The sequence below is a fragment of the Athene noctua genome, chromosome 6, assembly GCF_965140245.1.
Source record: "Athene noctua chromosome 6, bAthNoc1.hap1.1, whole genome shotgun sequence".
Taxonomy (NCBI): Eukaryota; Metazoa; Chordata; class Aves; order Strigiformes; family Strigidae; genus Athene; species Athene noctua.
The window spans coordinates 14,812,960-14,833,359 of NC_134042.1; the positions used below are offsets into that span (position 1 = coordinate 14,812,960).

The 20,400-nt window shown below is 40.1% G+C and overlaps 1 protein-coding gene across 2 annotated transcripts in view; it reads right to left on the minus strand.

The window, feature by feature from the left end:
- Positions 1 to 20,400, minus strand: part of SMOC1 (SPARC related modular calcium binding 1) — a 133,589-nt gene that overhangs the window by 44,837 nt on the left and 68,352 nt on the right. Inside the window, exon 6 of one of the 2 annotated variants that reach the window (XM_074909105.1) lies at positions 4,548 to 4,604. The exons of the other annotated variant lie outside the window; for it this stretch is intronic. Within the exon in view, the coding sequence (XP_074765206.1) occupies positions 4,548 to 4,604 (57 nt within the window). The remainder of the gene's footprint in view (positions 1 to 4,547; positions 4,605 to 20,400) is intronic. 2 annotated transcript variants of the gene reach the window in all.

Consider the following 20,400-nt stretch of genomic DNA (forward strand, 5'->3'; position numbering starts at 1 on the left):
TTCCAGAGAGCATTTCTCTGTTGGCAAAACTTTTCCCCCCCTCTCTCTAACCCCAACTTTCTAAAGTCCTCTCAAGACTTAGTGGTCTCAAAGGTTATGTTGTGTGCTATAGTACATATTTGTTTCCACTTAAATACATATGAAATCCAGACTAAAAAAAAAAGTAAATCCAGACCTTAAATATTGCTTTAACAACCCAAGAAGAGCTGACCACAGTCAGTTCCCTAAAACAAGCAACAACAAAATCTGAAGTAAATAGGCAGAGAAATGAAGATATTTCTGGAAGGACTTGAAAGGAAGTCTGTCAAAGAAACAAGTTCTGGTTAGAAAAGCATGCCTGATGCACTACAACCAAGATCCAAACAGAAATCTGTGGGGAAAAAAAGTGCTTAGAGCACCTCCTCTGAGGTATAACAATCAACTTCAAAAACACAGCAGAACGTGCCCTAAGCCACAGAAATGACACAACAGCAGCATCTGATCAGAACTGAGCAAAGCAGTACTCAATACCATGCGCTAGAGCTCCTAAACTGACCTTTTTAGAAATTATATTTTCTGAAAAAGTTTCCGTTTCCACAAGAACATGCCTTAAATACTAGATCCTGGAGTTTGTCTTACTTTTACAAGAGCTTTCCTGCTCCTTTGTTGACATTTACATGGATCTGCTCAGCAAGGGAGAAGCTGGCTGAGTACAAGAGAAAATGATTATACGTTACAAGAGCACAAAAGAAAAACGAAAGGGAATTTTTCCTTCCCAAATGTTTTCAGCTACATTGATTGTAGGCATTATTGTAATCATGTTCAGGGCACTTTTTCATATGGAAATATAGGTTGATATTTCAACAGTAGCAAAAGCTTACTTAACAAAGATTGACTTATCTGCAGGTTTCACTACACTATTTTATCATCACTCAGACATGATGTGCTCCTATAAATACACATACCTATGTACTTTGGGCCTTTTGGGGGGAAAACTACATCAAATTAAACACTGGGTGAGAGCTAGGAAGGGGAGAAGCACAAAAGTAGAAAAAGTCCATAAACCAAACTCCTGGGATGAAATTTAGCTGACTCTGCTCTGTATGGACAGGATATGTCTACAGCTGAAGATGGAGGGACAATCAGAGTCAATAGATGCCTAAGAATGGGCCAGAGCCGTTTCAGACTTTAAGTGAGGTTGAAAGGTGCAGAAAAAGGCATTGTGGGAGAAGAGGAGAAAGGAAAATAAAAGGAAATTAATCCTTTGGGATCTATCATAAAAATGTATTTTCCATCCAATTAACCTAGACATTTTTTTGAATACAGGTAAGCAACATAGACTCCTCTGAACCACAGATCTGTGGAAAGAGTAAGATTCCCACTGGGTGAAGAGGTGAAGTTTATGAAAAAGGTGTTTAAAAAAGTTATTCAACTATGAATACAACTTCCACACTGAAACTAAATAAATGGTGGATGAAAAGAAAACAGCCTAGAAGTGCAGGATGGAATAAAACTTTTTTTCATTTAAAACCATAGCAAGGACCATTAATAAAATACTCCTCTGCAGAGGAGAACCTTGTCCTAAAAAGAGATTCACTATAAACATCACTGAGATCTGCATTGTAATGAAGTGACATAATTTTTAAAGAGACGGCTGCTTTATGATTCAAACCTTGGACAGCAGAGTTTAAGTTATCTGATCTACATTATCTCTGGCAGTGCTTTGTTATGCCCTCAGGGAGGATGGTAGGGAGTGGGAGGGGAACTTATTATGCCTGAAATGTGAATTTTCATTATCCTCTAATGTAGGTGAAAACATGAGAAAGGTGAACCTTCGTCTTGGAGATGTTGAGGTCTAAGTGGTATCACACATTTCAGGGACAGCTGAATATTTAATGCCCTTTGAAAAAAGTCAACCCCTTGTGGACTGAAGGTAGGCGCCCAAAAACAGATCATGAAAAGAAATTTCACATTTTTTTGTTACTATCAGCTCCACCCTTGCCTGACTTCAAATACACAGCTTTTCAGGAGTCCATCAGATCTCAGACCCACTGAAAATGAATGGCATTTGGGCTTTAAATGCTTTGAACATCTAGGAAGAGTCCAGACCTAACAGGTGAATGGATAACTGGTTTTGCCCTTTTCTGTTATCTGACATTTGTGCCAGACACCAAGTACAAGCCATTCCTCAGGAAGGCCCAAGACACTGGAAGAGTATTCTAGTGAAGTATCATGATATGTTTGCTCAGATGGAATCAAGGGACTGTTCAGGATGACATTCTGAGGTGTCTAGTCCAACCTTCTGCTCCAGATGGGGTCAGCTATAAGAACAGATGAGGTTGCTCACAGCTTTATCCAACTGGCTTGGAAAGAAAGGACAGGATATCACATCTCTAGGCAATCTGTTCCACTGCCTCATTGTCCTCATGGTGACTAAGCTTTCCCTTATATCCACTACAAACATTTTGTTTCAGTGTATGACTGTTGTCCCTCATCATGCATTACTATGAAGAACTTGGCTCCATCTTCTTGATAAACTTCCCTGTAGATACTGGAAGACTGCTATTAGGTCATCTTTAAGTCTTCTCCAGGCTAAATGCTTCTTACGCATTTCCTGAGTATCTTTAAGCCACTGTTGGAGACAACACGCTCAAAGGTAGTGGATTACACAAACTTCTGGTCAGACCCAGAATGAATTTTCTTGTGCTTATTGCTAAAACCACCACTGAAATCTAGTTAGTCCTATTTTACTAACAAGGATGACAAAAATACAGAGTGACAAACTTAGCAGATATTATTCATTAAAGCATAGCTTGATTAACCTGCCTGTCACATTCTCTTCTCCCAAGTCATAAGGGACACTGCTAATACAACAGGAAGCCATTGTATTAGTCATGCTCTCTAGAAGTCTAGGAGATAAGGTCTTGCATAATATATTACAAGATTTGTAAGAGGCAATCTTTCATCCTACAGTCCAAGTCCATTTATCAGGCTTGATTTCACCTACAAATCAATGTGAAGGTTTTTGATTGAAAATGTTTTTCACCTAAGATAGGATAAGATCTTTTTCAGACCCTGCTTGTCATCACAAGGACCAGAAAAGGTCTGCTCACTACACCACTTCTCAAGAACTTTGCCCAGTTCAATTTGAATGACCAAAATATTGAATCTCTCCTGGAAGGAGCTTCTGAACATGCTGTATTAACTAGATCAGCTCACTCCTGCATTTTACTAGTGCATTCTTTCCTTTGAATACCTATGGGCACCCTCTCAGGGGAAAACTTAAAGGCTAGAAGTTTGTGATTACAAACAGCAATTTAATACAGCATCATCTTGCTGCCAGGAGGAACTTTCTTTTGATATAAACAAGAGATAGACAGCATGGCTTCAATCTCCTTTGTTTATCTGAGAATGCTTTTTGCTCTGAGGGCTTTGCTTTGTTTCTTAAAGCTCACAAGAAGATTCTTACAAACCTACAATCACTAAATGGAAGTGACAGGACTACAGCATCCTGCCATTAAATAAGCTTATTTCAGCAATAAAAACACTGCACCCCATCACCTGATTTACAAGAAGGGAGGAGATATCAACAGCCTCACCTACCCTTGCTCAGTAGTCTCCACTGCTGCCTTTGATCCAGTTTTTAAAAAAGTGTCAAGTACAGCAGTTCAGTATGAAAAAGCACAGGCTTTCCCTCACTGCCTTATGATCCACAGTTTCAGGTGGGTCACAGAGTGGTTTGGACTTCAGCCCATAGCTTGACTATAATGGCTGTGGGTTTAAATCTGCAGGAAACATGCACTAGGTCTAAGCAATATGCAAGATATAAGTAGCTGCTAATAGGCCCGTTCACTACACAAGGACCACTATATCCCCAGTGGTATTTATGTCTGTGTGTGTGAAAGGCTTGAATGGTCTGTGATGACAGCCATTTTATCCTTGTTTCAAGGCTTCTAGTGGAGTAAGGTCTGATATTTCCCCTCCAAAATACTACAATTGCAAGATTAGCCCATTTGAGAAGGAAACTGTTGGTGGGCTGTGAATTAAATGGGCCCAGGACACTGACTTCATTTGCTTAAATAGTATGTGCGTCAATGAAAGTAATTGCTAAATAAAGAAACCTCCCAGCAATTTTCTTCCAAGTCAACTTTCACAAGCTGTGGTTTAGCACTACCCCCCCTTTCATGAAGCTGTAACACACTGCAGAGGTTATGAAACTCCCAGCAATGGTATCATAAGAGTGGAGAGAGTGAGGGAGTACGGACAGTCTAAAGGAAGTTGCCATTTCTGGCTCGATACATTTTTTTTTCTGTGACACCTTTCCCTCCAAGGTTACCCCAGGAATCTGGTCAACTGATGTTATTGTTGGATTCCAGTGAAGAAGGGAGGATGTAAAAGGATTAGGGAAAATGCCTGAGGTCCCAAGGGCACTGTGAAATTTGGATAACTTATGAGATTCACTGGCTTTTCTGCTTTGCAGGATAAAGAAAGCATTTGAGCCATAAATCCTAGGGAAAAGGGAGTGGGAAGTAGCTTTTTTTGGTTGTTATTTTAAGGGATGTGCTTACCTTCTCCATCGAAAATAGGCTGGGTTTCCATGGTAGGTGTTGGCTTCGAACCATCATCTGAATTCAGGGTTAAAAAGAATCGAAAAGAAACTACCATTATTGAGGTAAATACTATCTACTCTCCAGTACTGTTGAATGATTGGGATTTGTACATGGCCCGGCCAAGTCCAGAAGAGAGAGAAGACAGACAGATCGAAAACAGTTTACACTATCAGTAATAACATTCTACACAGCAAGCATGCATCAAGCACTATCCTTAAACTTAAAAGAAGCCTCCCGCCCTCCCTCCCCTCTCCCTCCACAAACCATTGGTGCTCATCACCTAGCAGTGTCCTTTTGTTGCACTGATCAGGCAATCGCCTTTTTAGTTTCAGGTGCCTATATATCCCACACAGGTCATTGCCTGTGACAGCAAAGGTCTGGAGATTGCTGTCCCACTGTGTATTTCTCCTTATTCTTCTTGTTCGAAAGAAAAACTCTTCTTCTGAAACTTACCTGTGCAGAACCTGGCACCAGCATTCACTGCAGAGCTGTTAGAAAGGAACGGTCAATAGCAAATCTTTTTTCTTACAATGTCTTCTAATTGCAAAATTGTGGAAAAAGAACTTATCTTCCATTAGGTTCTTCATGTGCAACAGCACGCCATGCCTTCTGACCACAAGTCTTTCATAATTAAAAGCTTCAACCAAAGAAGATTCCACAGGAAATATAAAACTCAATATTTAGAGATGGACCACAAGGAAAAGTGTTCAGTTTACACTCTGTTTGGCTTAGTAAGCCTATCCATCATACCTACAGGCCCAGCTTGGATTCAGGCTGAGTCTTATTTCCTCAGCATACAGAGAGATCTGGATTTCAAGCCCCAGCCTGGAGCATCTTTACGCAGCACTAGAACAGTACCATAACATTAAGTGAGGTAAAACTTTTGAATGTGGGCAAGCTAAGCTGGAACAAACTGTAGAGGAAAGTCTTTTGTTACACTGCAAGACTAGAAAACAGAATATTGTTGAGATGCAAACTAAAATGAGATTAGGCTAGAACTGGCTGCTTTTTTTTTTTTTTTCCCCTTTTTGGAATACAGTGACTCTTAAAACTTACAAATTGTAGTAACTACTTTTTGCATATGTTATGGGCAAAGCTGACACTAGGCACTGAAGTGGACAGTAACCTAAAACGCAAAGTTAAACAATGAAAATCAGTTGGAGGGAGGAGACCCATTCCAGAAAAGCCAGGCTTACCACTGTCTCAACGACTATCAGATGCACAGGGCAGACAACATTTGGAGGAAAGGTGCATGGGACAGCCCCTCCTAGAGGCAGCAGTAACTGCCCTCAACCTTCCCTTATATTAGTTCCAACTACAAGTAAGAGACCACTGGGAGGGAAAAAGAAGGGCATAGAGGGAAAACAGAGGATTGTAGACTATTTTTCCACCCATACCTGTATTTGTAGCTTTATAAAGTGAGCAAAAGCCTGAACACCTCTTCCACAGATCATTAATTTTATGCCTTTCCACAGAAAGCAATGTAATTCACAGAAGACAAAAAATGTGCTGGTAATTCCATTTCAACCTCAGAGATCCACTGAAGTAAAGGAGGTTGACAGAAATGAGCAAGAGAGACACCCCTGTTGTCATTTTCCCTCTTCAGCACTGTATTCGGTTTTATGCTACATGCAAGCATAGAAAAAAATTAATTGGAAGAAAAATACTTACCATTCCTCAGTCAATTCTTGTTCTGAGTTTTCCTGTTATGGGGCATTACTAGTAACATGGATATGCAGTATTTTTTTAAAAAAGTTTGAGGAACTGATTCCTTTGACAAATTCTCCAAACTTTACTTAAAAGAAGGAAGATTTTGCCCTTCAAATAAATCTCTGGATAAAAGTAAATAGAAGGTAAATAGTTGACCCTCACTTTTTTTGTCAAAATAGGCTGCTCCACTTCTGCAAGAACCCAGAAACCACAGCTATGGCTTTTTATTTAGGATGACACTTCACACTGTAATGAAGCAGTGAGCAGTATGTAATCAGCATGATTGGCTTTACAGATTGAGAAACCAATCCAAAACTGCAAAAGATACTTACAGAACAACTGGAAAGGTGAATAATTCTTAAGTTACATAAACTAGGAAGAGACCTGGCATTAAAAAATTACCAGTATGATAATAAGTTTATTCCCATTGTGCTCATGAATGCTTTTGCACCAAGTAATTACAGAATTGCTTTTCAGATTTAAAGCAGCAACCCAGAAGCCAACAATGGAGAAAAATTAGAAGTGGATCTGAGCCACAGCACTTTATCCAAACCATTATGTGAAATCTGGCAGAACTCAGGATGCTTCAGGTTCAGGGGGTTTCTTTTAGGCTCATGAGTGTGTGTGAATAACAGGGACAGTAGCAATTACAATTTGGGAAACATATTCTTCTTTAAGAAAGAGAATTTTGTAGCAGCTTTTGTATAAAGTTAGCCATTAAGCTACTGGAGAGTATTAAACAGTGACTGAATAAATGCAGCAAACAGACAAAAATACCAAACTAACCTTTGAACTGAGGGGTTTGTTTAACAATCTCAGTAAAATGGCTCTGTGAACTACACAATCTTTTCCTCACTCGGTTACTAAGGCCAAATTGTCACTAAATCCACACTGTAGCAGCACCCAGTACAGTATTAAGGGTTTTGCAAATAGAGGGAAGTATAATTACTCCCCCGTTGTTTGAGCAAGTACAGTTCTTTCATCACATGTACAAGAAAAAAATGCAATAGACAAGAGCCCTGTAATTACATTCACCATATTTCAAAAATCAAAAGCCAGGGGATATTTCTGATTATTTTTTTAAAGGTCATGAAATAGTCACATAAAAGACAAAAATTGCAGTTTATTAAAAACACCATGCTCACTTCCCAGCTGCCAGCTTCTTACTCTGAAAATACCAAATTTATTTCTTACACTGGAGAATTCTCAGTAGATCTCAGTGTTCCAAATTAGCTTACGGCAAAAAGTTTCACTGCTGTTCCCTTTGGGCAGAAGGACAACCCTAATACTTGTCTACTTTCATTTGATTTTTCCTCTCACTCAATATACTGTTCATCACACTGAACAGTTGTTCCACTGGCCTGTTTGCTCTTGGTAAATAAAGAATAAGTTCTACTTCACATACCTGAAAATTTTGAACAAACATTTTATATTTCTTAAAGAAGCATTTTTCTTTTCTCTGAAAATCCGGACTATTTATTTCAGAGACCTGGGGTCTCCTGTGATAATACATGAGATGTACAGGACATTGTTAGTTTGAAGCCAAATGTAACAAAGTATGTTCATCAAGTACAATCTACTGGTTTCTTCAAAAAGCTATTAAATTCCACACTTTCAAAAAAGGTGTTTAACTGTAACATATAACTTTCTGATGCAGAGCATGTCACCAACGGAGGGATCAAAGATGTCAGGTAAGTGCTTCCTAATCCCTCTAGATGGCAATACTTCCAGATCAGGAACCCACACACTGCAGAACCTTCAAAGATAATTTCCCTTGATTGCATAATATTCTCAGAGCCCCGAATAAGAGTGCATTGGCATCCTTCTCTTCTGTGTTTTACAACCCAGCATGAATACCACTTTCTTTTTCCAAGACAACCACTGAACACAGACAGCATCACTCAACAGAATACCTCCCAATGGGACACCATTTTAAAGCCATAAAACTCCTTTTCAGTAAGCCTCCTTTTCCCAGGGTACACTTGCAAAAGTTGAACTGATTTTTCTGGCTCAATTGGTGTCAACTTAAAAATGGTATTTTTATCTTATCACTGGTAAGATTGGAGCAGGCAGGTCCAAACAACTCTCCCTAAGCCATTTGCACGTTAAGATACAATGGCTGTAAGCCAGAAGCCCACTTGCGCTGTCAGAGGCTCATAAGCTTGATAACAGTTTTTGTTGGGTTAGCCTGACAATAACTCAAAACAGGGACTATTGTGTGTCCAGATCTACTGCTAGAGGTGGGCAAGAACTCTTTAAGCTCCCACTAAGACTCTTCTCTCTTAGCCTTATCCTTGCAGAGTGTCTAGCAAGCATCCACATCTGGAATGACTGCAGTATACACTGATGTTGAGGGACAAAGAAATTCAGTTCATCCTAAAGAAGACTGTTAAAGTTCAGTTTTACTCTGAACAACAGGCACTGAGGCCATAAGCAAGTCATGTCAGGAGAAAAGTAAACTCCCTGACACAGAAAAAGTATAAATTACTACAAAAAAATGTGAATTAACTCTCTGCTGCTGTGAATCACTGTTCTTGCCTCAAGCCACTTAACAGAAGCAGGAGAAAGGGAAAAAGTTAGGTGATAGAATTAACCTCCCATATCACATCTCCTACCCAGGAAAACATACACCCACAGCAAAAGTCATTTGTATACTTGCATCACCACATTAACAGACCAAGATCTATATTCTTCCTAACCTCAACCTTTGGTACATCACTTTTGTGCTTTCACTTGAATCCATGAGAATCCATGAGACACTCTGTAAACATTTCTACCATTTTAAAGAGCACAAGGGTTTATGGGATCAACCATACAGGCCCTGTACAAAATCTAGTCTTTTTCGTAAGGCTGCAACTTGAATATCAACGGTTCCCAGACTTTGAGTCAGCCTGGTAGAAGAAGAGGATGACAATTTTAAGTGCATAGCTCTGCCCTGTGAGGAGGCGGCCTTTTTCCAGTCTCAAGTGGTTCTTTTGCTTACCATCATCTGGCTTTGGGTGAGCCATTACAGAGCATAGCTGAAGCAACGTAGATCACAGATAGCCAGGACAATGAGTGAATTCTTAGCATGTTCTGTTTGACACAGAAAAGCCCACCTTTAGTGAGTCTGTCAAACCAAGGGAAGCAAGAAGAGCTTTCCTAGGCTTGACCACTCCTGAGGGACTTAAGCCATACATACACTTTTCGATGGCTTTAGTAACTCTTGTCCGATGCAACAAAGACCTGCCAGGTCAACTCAAGTTCCCTGTATCTGTGCAGTTTCTGAATCTTGAAGATGCAATTTTACAACTTTGACATTTCTATGTATTACCCCCAGGTTTGGGGGTGTTGTTGTAAGTATTAAAAAGAGACAACAAAACCTATATTTGCACCACACAGAGTCTTACACAAAAAATATACGTGTCCCTTCCAGTACCTTAGGGGTGGAGCAAATTGTTGCCTTAATCACAATCCTTCCCTACACTAAGTGAAACAGTTTCAGCAAGTCATAATTAATTTAATAGTCTATGCAACTTTTATGCAGAGACATATATCGCCAATATAAATGCAGAAAGTTAGCATTCATGCCAGAAATAATGTGAAATTCTTACAGTCCAGCCAAATCAAGATAATTTCTTGCCAAGCAGCTGAAATGGAAATGTACCAGTGCAGATAAACTTCCCTGCCAGGTTTTCACACCCCCTTCCATAGAATTATAGAATCATTTAGGTTGGAAAAGACCTTTAAGATCATTGAATCCAACCACTTCTATGCATGGACATCCCACAGCTGTTAAGCTAAAACTCCAACTTTTCAAACCAAATCAGCAAAAGCACATTCTCACCATTTACTTCATTTTAAGAAATAGCAACAATGTGCTCCCTTTGGATATAACGAGCCACAAACTCTTGGACACAGACCAAGATACAGAAAAGTTTTGCTTTAAAAGGTGAAAATCTGCCTAAGTACTGAACGTGAAAGGGCTCTGTATGGCTTAAGGAGTTCTTAACTGTAAAGGTTGACTTGGACTGTCACTGCAGTGATTCTTCCCTTCCTACATCAACTATTCTGTATGCTGTAAAGACACAGGCAGTGTTTACTTCAATGCTGCATTCCAGGCATCATCCAGATAAGACAAGGAGCCTTCCCCTGCGCCTTCTGGAAGGCATTAGTTCCCCCCGCTTCCTCCTCACATCTCCCTCGCAGGTGCACCAACATGAAAAAAGCCACTCGGGCCCCAAGGACTTTGTGGTCCAATGTAGTCAGTGCATTTGTATGGCAGCACAATTCTTCGCCCTTCGAGAAAGCCTATCCCACGCACAGACAGCTGGAAGTAACTCTGACCCCGTGACACAATTCAAAGCCTCCTCTGTTTGGCTTTTTGATTCCTGATTGACACATTCACTGCCAGGCGGAGATAAATGCTGCTAGGAGGACAATGTTGATCCGCTTCGACTATTCTTGTGAAGGACTTTTTCAGAATAATAAACAAAAAACATTAGTGTGCTTAAGTGTCTGAATAGAACTGGAGATAGACAGAGAGGGGACCGGAGTGCTTTACAGAGGCTGGCAAGTCGATTGAAGAGTTAATTGTCTGGGTGTACAATGAGTTTATTCTGACTGCAAACAAAGAGCTCCCTCTTCCTGGGCCTGGTCCTTCAAAAGCAAAAGTGTCAAAAGGGGTCTGGAGCAACACTCTGTATTAATCGCAATGCTCTAGTCTCTAGGACTTGGTGGCTTTAAAACTGTTGAATCCCAAGATTCAGATAGGATCTCTCTAAAATCTGAAGTCCTCATTTACTGCTTAAGTTCTCAAGGTATTTCTACAGTAATTAGCCAAAACAAATCTGCCCTCTAACTTCTCCCTCTTTGCAGCTTTCAAACAGCTCCTTTTGAAAAATAAAGGCACATACAAGATTATACTTTTCAGACACAATATTGTAAACACCTTCCCCAGAATGAGATCCAGTTTTATATTATTTCAATTATCTATCATTTAACAGGAGTCAGTTTAAACAACAAGTGGCCCTGAATGTCTCGTACTTGGGAAGATACAGAATCCCCATCCACATCTGGACCTGCCTTTCAGAGCTTGCACTATAATAGGTAAACCAACACAATATCCAAACACACCCCCTGCCTCTGGGAAAGTTCAGATCCAGATTCAGATTTGAACTTTGCAGGTTGAACCAAGCCCTATGGTAATTACCACTTAAATACCTGACTCACTTCTCTAAGTTATGCAAACCTTTCAGGGGGAAAAAGAAAAAATGTTCCTAGAACTGCTATATAGAGGTCAATACAGCTGAAAACGAAACCATCATACTTTACCGCTTTGATAGCAAAACTCTGATGGAATTTTGTTGAAATGCAGAGATTTCTTATTCTAGGAACAAGCAGCAGCCATGAAGGCTCAGAGAATTAAGCTGAGCTGGCTGTGAACTTTCTAGTGATGTAAATTTGCTTCAGTACTTGTGAAAAGTTGTTTTAACCCACGCACAGAAATGTGGCATTCCAAATAGTATTTCTTCTCAGGTATACAGGCATGCTTTCAAGAAGAAGACAAAGCAAGAACTTTAAAATAACTAAAGTCAGCATTTAGAGCACTCACTTGATTCAAACTTGAGACTCACGCTTTGCTCTCTCCTTTGTCAAGCTGAGATCCCAACTATAGTGCTATCAACTAATTTGGGAGGACAGCAGGGAGCCACAAGTTTATGTGATCTCTCTTTTGTTCTAACAAGTAATAAATGAGGGTTAAAACCTTGAAACCCGAGAAATAAGATTTCTTGGTTTTCAGCCAGTTTCCCTCCAAACTGTGAGCAGTAAACCGCAGTTTTAACTAATTTTGCAGGCTTGGAGTTTTGAACAAGCAGCAGCAGTATCTCTCAAGTAGCCTGAATACAGAAGTAATTCAGAACAAGGAAACTGCACACAGTCCTGCTGTTTTGAACTTAACTAGAATTTTAAGTTCATTTTTGGGCCAAAGTGCAACACAGAGATCATCTTCTCTTCAAAGCAATTTGTCCATAAGAGATGGACAGAGAAGCAGACGATCAGATTTCAGTTTGGTTAATAGAGCATTTCTAAGGTCAAATGCAAGGAAACCTGGATGGAGAAGACCTGTCATTTCACATCGGTCTACCTTCTGCAGTTTTAAAACTTTCAGACTCCACAGCCAGATTCCTACCCAAAAGGCAAAACAGGTCTCTTCAAAGATTTTGAAGAAGTGAGAAAATAAATGCCCAAGGCCAGATTTTAACCTTATCTACTAAAATGAGAAGCTGGTAATAAAGGTCAAGGTAGTTTGAGACCATCTCCAGTTTAGAGTTGTACAAAAAGCTTTATTTTGATCAATGTGGAACCACTCTCAAGCTGAGAAGGCACTGTCCCATCCTATCCCCCTGCTATGTCCCTACCATTTTCAGAGACTTGTTATTCCCACCCTCCCCTAACAATCCCCACAGTAGTTTCATTTGTGAAGCTAGACAGAAATACATAGCGTTGTATGACTTAGAAATATGCCCTGTTGTCACCAGCCCTGACCTGACCTACAGAAACAAGTCTCAACTCCTTCAGTTATGTCCCTGCCCCAAAGAGAATGGCAGCTAGCTTGGAAATGGTTTTAATTGTCTTGATTTAAGTCAAAATTTTTTATTTGCTCTCAGAGTGGCTCAGACTACCAGGAGGAAAAAAAAAAAAGGGGGGGGGGGGGGGAATGGGGGGGACAGACGGGACATAAGGACACTTAAAAGAACCTACTTATCATCCATTCAAAGGCTCTTGAGGGAGCTGCTAAGATGCAAGTCATATTTTTGTTAATCTACCATTTCCACTGTATCAGATTTGACCATTTCTCCCTTTGAGCCAAGTTCCTCCCTTTCCTCATAGGCAAAGTGCCACAATTCTTTGGAAGTAGTATTTCCCTGGTATTGCTGCATCTTTTCTATCCTACTGCTGTTCTTGCCACCCTGATGAGATAATAAACTAATTTCTTAATGACTATATAAACTATGCAATACTTTTATCTTGAAAAACAAACGTATTCCCAATCCCACAGTGTCAGAATTCGTCCTCCTTTGTATTTGTCATATACCTCATGAAATTAGCCTGGCAGCAGCAGGGACAACATTAAAATCCCTCTCTGGCCTAGAGTCCATTGGCCCCACTGTACAGCTCACCTAGAAATGCTATGTGTAAGTGCCACACATTTACATGTAAACCTGTTTATTTCACAGCAGATCATTTCAGAACACAGCATTTTGCAGTACACAGGCTGCAAATTCATCCTCACCAGCCATGCGAGCATGGTTTAAAAACACTAGTTCAACTACTTGTTGAGGAATGAGAAGTGGAGGAGAGCTCAGAGCCCCAGCTCAGTTTCCAGGCTCTGCTTCCATCATCTGGTAAGTTTTCAAACAGGATTGTGGCCTGCCTGTCACAAACTGATGTTTCACAGCTTCTAGCAATGCTCTGCACAGCTAAAGACAAGAACCTGCAACCACCACTGAGCATGGCTATTTTCCTCACATACCTGAAGCAATTTCAGTGGCATAAAAAGCTTAGCTACAACACCACACAGGAAGGCTATCAGAATATCTTCAAACCTAAAGCAGTCATACAGGCTAAGCAGAAACAGGCTCTCTATGGAAGTAAATAATATTTTTCATTCAGCTGTGAACTTAGTCATACTTCAAAAGTCTAATGTCGTCCCCTACTGATACACATACCCAAGGAGAAATAGAGGGATAGCTAAAAGAACCATGGGGACTGGACGGCTTTTGGGACTAGGCATAACACATAGCACCAAAAACTACCTGTTACCAAAAACTGACTACTCAATGCTTGCTAAAAATCATGATGTATTTCCTAATGGACAATGGCAGGTGGCTGTGGGAACAGCACTCATTTTCAGAACTGAGTCTCCAAGGCTCGTATTGACCAGCTGACACCTTCACGGGTCAAGTGGTGTAGAAAAGCCTTGCTGTGGTAATGCAACCCAGCAATTCTATGGCTGTAAATCTCTAGAAAAAAAGGATCGAGGTAATGAAGAGGAAGAACAGGAATAACCTTATTCTTCATGGAGATAAACAATTGAAAGGAAATAAACCAGCTGTAATGAACAGTGAATAAAGAAGAATTAGGCCTTGCATCTATGTAACGAAAGTTCTACCCAAGTGCATATCAACATAGGCTACAACCAAATTATTTGGAAAAGTTCATGCCAATCCATAGAGGGGACATTAGGCCATCTTGTCCCAAGAAGGAGCACTGTCCATAGTAACGAGGTGAGAAAAGGAAGGTGAGCCAGAAGAGGTAGTACAGTACGTGGCTGGTCCAGACAGTCCTGGCACTAAGCTTCACAGGGAAAGTGGACAGGACAGGCAGAACGCAGGAAAACAGACCAGCACTATTTTAAGGGCTGGGTATATCACAGTCCCCCTTCAGCATGAGTTGGAGTACATGCTATTGGGAATGTTTGCTGGGGTTTTTTTCCAGAGCAGAAACACCTCCAAAGTGTCAGTGTTACTGACACTGTGGAGTGAGTGATGAGATCAAGGAATCAGCAACAGCCAGCACTGAGAAAGTTTAAAAGTAGATTGAAGGAGGGAAAGTAGAGGAAGAGAGGCTTACTTTTTTTATAGCTTCCTACTTGGTAGAATACTTTTTTATCTCACCATGTAAGCACTAGAAGTATGACAGATACTGCAGGATTTTAAACCACAGTATCTTAATTTTGAACCATCTTCCATTTGGTCAACGCCTTGAGTGACATTTGAAATAAAACAGGGAGCAAAAAAGTTTCCACACAAAGAAATATTTCACTTAAGACACCATATCTCATAACAAGATATTAGCACTTGACATTGCCCCAAACTTGGAGAGAAGTTTGCAGAAAGCTCTATAGCACTGTCAACAGCTGCTTGATCACTGTTGGCATGATTATTTAGTTTAGCCCCTCTGGTTTGATTCTACCTACAATATATCAAGTCTTCTTTCAGAAGCCTCTGCTTTGATGTGAAGTCTTCTCTGTTCACCCCCCCAACACACACACACCCTCCTTGACTACGTCTCTTGAACGGCTGCTCAGAGTCCACAATCAGCTCCACCTTGCCACTTCTAGGCTGTGTAAGAGGCCAGATACCTGCAGCTGTGAAAAGGGGAGCACATCTGAAAAGCCCACAAGGACATTATGATTCTGATCTTAGACTGCTTTGCTGAACGAGAAAAAAAAAAAAATTATGCAAGCTTTATATGAGTAATGATCAGGTCCCTAGCTTTTGGAATGTTTTAGAAGCTACCTGAAATATATGGTGACCTGGGGCAAGGGGCATGAAGGGTGTCATTGGAATCTCTCAGTCTCTCTTCCTGCACTCCCCAACATCACACACATTGTGTTTCACTCCTCTCCTTCCAGCTCTGGTCTCTTCAACGTAAAGACTCTATAAATTCCCCCACATCTTCAAGGAGTACGGTCTATAAGTGGGGGGTGGAGACGGCAGCAAATTTCCCAGATCAATGGCCATTTGAAATTCAGACATATGGCTGAAGCCCTACAGCTGCATGTGTTAATTACCACACGTGTCCCCTGTAAAGCGGTCTGTTAAACACAAAAAGAAAACAGAAGAGAAAAAAGCCGTTCCAAGGGATTAAGTAAATAGTCTAAATTTTTGACCTGGCTCCCCCAGACACATGCCCATGTATAAGAACACAAGCTCCCTTCCTTTCTCCTGACACCTGCATGCTGAGGAAGCACAAGACCCCTTCCATCTCTAGCCATGTGCACTGAACCTATCTCAAAGTGTAGTTTCCCCCTTCCAGCTCCCCCCTTCCCCCTGCCCAGCCTCTTCTCTCGCCAGCCCCTCTCCCTTTCTCCTTTAGAGGACTAATTCCTGGCTGACAACCAGACCAGTCTTGGGCTTACAATACGCCTTTTCATTTCCTCGCAGGCAAAGAGAATGGATACCTCGCTGCTACGTCTGTATTGCATGTGTGCAAATGAGGGAAAGGGGAAAAAAACCTGACTATATTTTTTTCAACACTTCTTTCTGCAGGTTTTTCCCCCCCAGATCATTGAGAGTAGAGGTTCAGAGCTTTAGTGAGCAAGCACAACTCTGCTGTCTAACTATATTGCCCCACCTAGTTCACCCCAAGATCTGAATTTAGTGTAAAGGAATTTTTGTATTTGATTATGAAACTGAAGGAATAGTTTTTCTATATGAGGGAAGGAATGAAGAAGAATCGTGGGAGGCAGATAGGCAGGGTAACTGAGTAGCGCTAGAAGGATCTCCAAAGGATCTAATGTGCTTCAAAAGGAAATTTGTACCTGCAGAACAAAGCACATCAAAAATGTACACAGGGTGCAAGTGACACCACATTCTCAAAATGAAAATATTTTTATTTTAAAAGGAGGAAGATCATTCCTCAAAGTTACGGACTGCCAGACATCTATACATTGACTGTTCAAAATGAGCCCAAGGCAACTGCTCTTAAGAACCATCATCATTTAAAGGCATACTGTGAGCAGCTGAATAGTCAAGATGAAAACTGTGAAGCCCTCATACTTGAGAATTGTTTTGCTGCAGCATCTAAAGGTCCCATTAGAATCTGAGCACCAAGCTGAGCACAGTGACATGTCATAAGAGATATGGACACAGCACAGAGAAATTCAGTCTGTTGGGAAGACTTCTCCTATCCCTAGCCTTTATCACACCATTTTGCAATACATCTCTCTTGCTGTCAACATAAAACAAAACCCCAGATGAGGACATTGAGGGAAGCGATTATTCCAGCTAGATCTGTTCAAAAGAAGCTTTAATTCCCATAGGTACTGTCTCAAGAACTTGAACAAACATTGTGGTTGTCTCTCCAGTTTCTCCTACCTTATTTACAAGCACATATGCTCTGCATGCATTTGAGCTTTTCCATCACAATTTCATAGTTTATCCCTTATAGAAAAACCTTGACAGAGCTCATGGGACAAAACAGTTGAAAGTAATTCCAGTCCCTCAACCAAACCCTGCACCCACAACAAAATAAATTTCCTGGTGCACTACACTGATTTGAAAGAAAACACTAATGGTCAGATGTCTAGATTCTTCTGCAGGATGCAAATACTCAAACAAAACAGGGTCATGTTAGGCTGGTACAAGAAAACAACTTCTAGTTTCACTTCTTTGCAAACCCAGCAATTCCTCCAATTTATCCTCAGGTTTATTTTTAAGAAACAGTTACAGAAGACAGGAAGTCTAGGACTACTAATTTCAAAGTTATAATGATGTTGTTTTAAAGGATCTAGAGAAATACATAGTGTAATAGTGTAACATCTTGGCATGCTGATCCAGACACTCAAAGAGCATGGGAAGAATTTTTTTAACAACTCTTTTAAAAAAGAAAAGGTGTTGAGGCCACATAGCTATGAAGTATTTAAACAACAAAAACAACCCACAGACCCCAGAACCATTCCATTTCTCTGCAAGCTGTAATTGGTCAGACACCAGAAATCCGTGTATAGCACATAAACAGTTAATAATACCTTAACAGATGTTGCTTAATCAATTGTTAGTCTGCTTATTAGATCTACTCACCAGGCTGCTCAATACTATGACTTAATAATTTAAAAACCTTTACAGCTGTCCTTAAGACATTACAGACATGAGTAGTCTGTAGATTGCTATAACAACACTTGTAAACTACAATTTTATTAAGTCATATTATATAGACTAACCTACCGATTAGAACTGTTGCTTTATAGATGAAAGCAGAATTCTTGCATTATATCAAACAAAATATACTTTAAGACAGAATTTGCCTTCTGCTTAAACTTGCCAATGAAACTTTCTTCAGCCTCAAATTTGATACATATGTTCGGAGGCCCACAAAAAAGTGTCTTGATGGAAACTAAACAATTTCAGACAAGTCAGTGATGTGGGGACCCAAAAGGATTGCTTTTAATTCTACTGTTTATGTAGCGAATTTCAGGTTGAATTTTTCTTCCAAACCTTAATATTTTGAAAATCTGTTTGACTTATGAGATATATCTAATTGTTTCTTAGAACATTCCTCTGTTCTGGAAAAGTGATCCAGCGTACATAGTATGGTAAATTACATTCCTTTGTTCTCACAAAAATTGATCACAACTCCCAGTTAAAAGCTGGGTTGTCTCTCTCTTATAAAATCTGTAATATTGGCAAACTACAACCTGCCATACCCGTGAAATTAACTTATTTTCTACAATTATATTTAACTTGAATTTAATAAACAATTTTGTAGATTAGGTACAGTATAGGGATAGTGATAGGAACCAGACAGAACTTTGAATATATATGACCTGGCAAACCTAGTGATTGAAGTAATGGTATTTTTTACAGAACTATTTTTATAATAAAGAAGCAAACTTCAATTCCACCACTAAGTTTGCTTGAAAATATACATACGAGCTAAGACAGATCTTACATTCTACAAATTCTATCTACAGAATTTTTTTATACACAGGCCACTCAGGCCTTTGCAAGACAATGGTTTTGTTGCACTAATCTCTCAATCACTTCTCAGTCACCTGAGTTTTTATTCCACTTTCATGAAAAGCAGCACACATTCATGTTTCTCCTAGAGATTATTTCCTGCCCCATGTTAAATTTCATCAGGGTAGACTGAGAAACTGTCACCATCAGCATGTGGTAGGACAAATCAAGCTTTTGCAAATCCAGAGGACTTGGAGCATTCACGTAGCACATGCCGAGCAAATCTGCTGCTTTCAGGAAACAGATTTATATATGCATAGCACAGTCTGACTTTCCACACAGCTACACTACACACACAGCTCTGTCCAGAAGCAAACTATATGCACACACTTTGTGTATATTTTACCAGAAAAGGCCTGACAAACATGTCAGCTCTGGTTTAGGAATATTACGTGACAAAGTTAAACAGTTCAGAAAGCAATTTCTGCATAAAAATTCTCTTTCATACAGACTTTTAAACTAGTATATTATTTATTTTAAAATAAGTATGTAACATAAGGGATCCAGAAGAATTGTTTGAGTAGCACTGCAGACTTAGTACCTGCTAATGTTCTGCAATAAATTCATGGTAAGATGGTATTCAACAGCTAGAACCATCACTTGACTTCATGCTGCTCCAATAAACTTGTATTTCTTTTACCTTACTGATGAAGATTTCCTATATTCTCCACAAGCTGCTAAAGACATCACAGACCATTTCTCGGTATTTATGAGGTTGGAGAGGCAGGAATAATAGGGCACTTGAAGCTTGGTTTGTGTAACAGCACAGCTGTTTCAGATTTCATCAGTACGTGGTTGAATCCAGAAAGAACCAGAGAAGGTAAAGACCAAAGACCCAGTCTCAGGTTTTGGTCACATTTCAACTTGACTGTTATGTCAAGATATTATCTGTTTTCTGAGACTAACCACTGTGGAAGCAGCATGTTCCCCTCCCTGCAAATGGACTGCAGGTGAATTAGTGCCAGCTGCACCTGACTTCTTACCACCAGCACAAGCCATCCTCCACTTGGGTTTGCCTGAGGAGAGTGTTCACCCTTTACTGCTCAGTCTAATTACTGACTCAGACTAATGGCTCATTACTGATTCAAATTGTTCAGTCTACTGGCTGCACAACTAGGCCATTAACATTTTCTAGAGGTAAGACTATTGGAAACCAGCAGGAATAGAGCCACACAATGGGCCAACTTGCCCACAACTTCAGCAGAGATTTTCCCTACAATGAAGCCTGTATTTAAGACCATCTCTTGCAGTTAAACCCACAAAAAGGAACCCAGTTCTAGATGTTTAATTGACAAGAATTTTAAGTTGTTCATCTTAGGTTCCTTAAATTGCTTCAGTGTTTTCTTGTAGGCTGCAAACTCATTGAGCAAACCTTTTCACAACTCTATACAAGAGTCATGTCTACATGTAAAATAGCAAATGTAGAACAAACTCAACACAGGTTTTGCATTCTGTGGGGCCATCAGAGCTCACATTTCACCAGCATCACTGTACCTGTCCTGGGTTCAGGGAGTTGCAGCTGCTATTGTCAGCTTTTGCAACAGGGAAACAAAGCAAGTCAAAACAGGCCTAGAACTTCATACACTGCAAGAGAC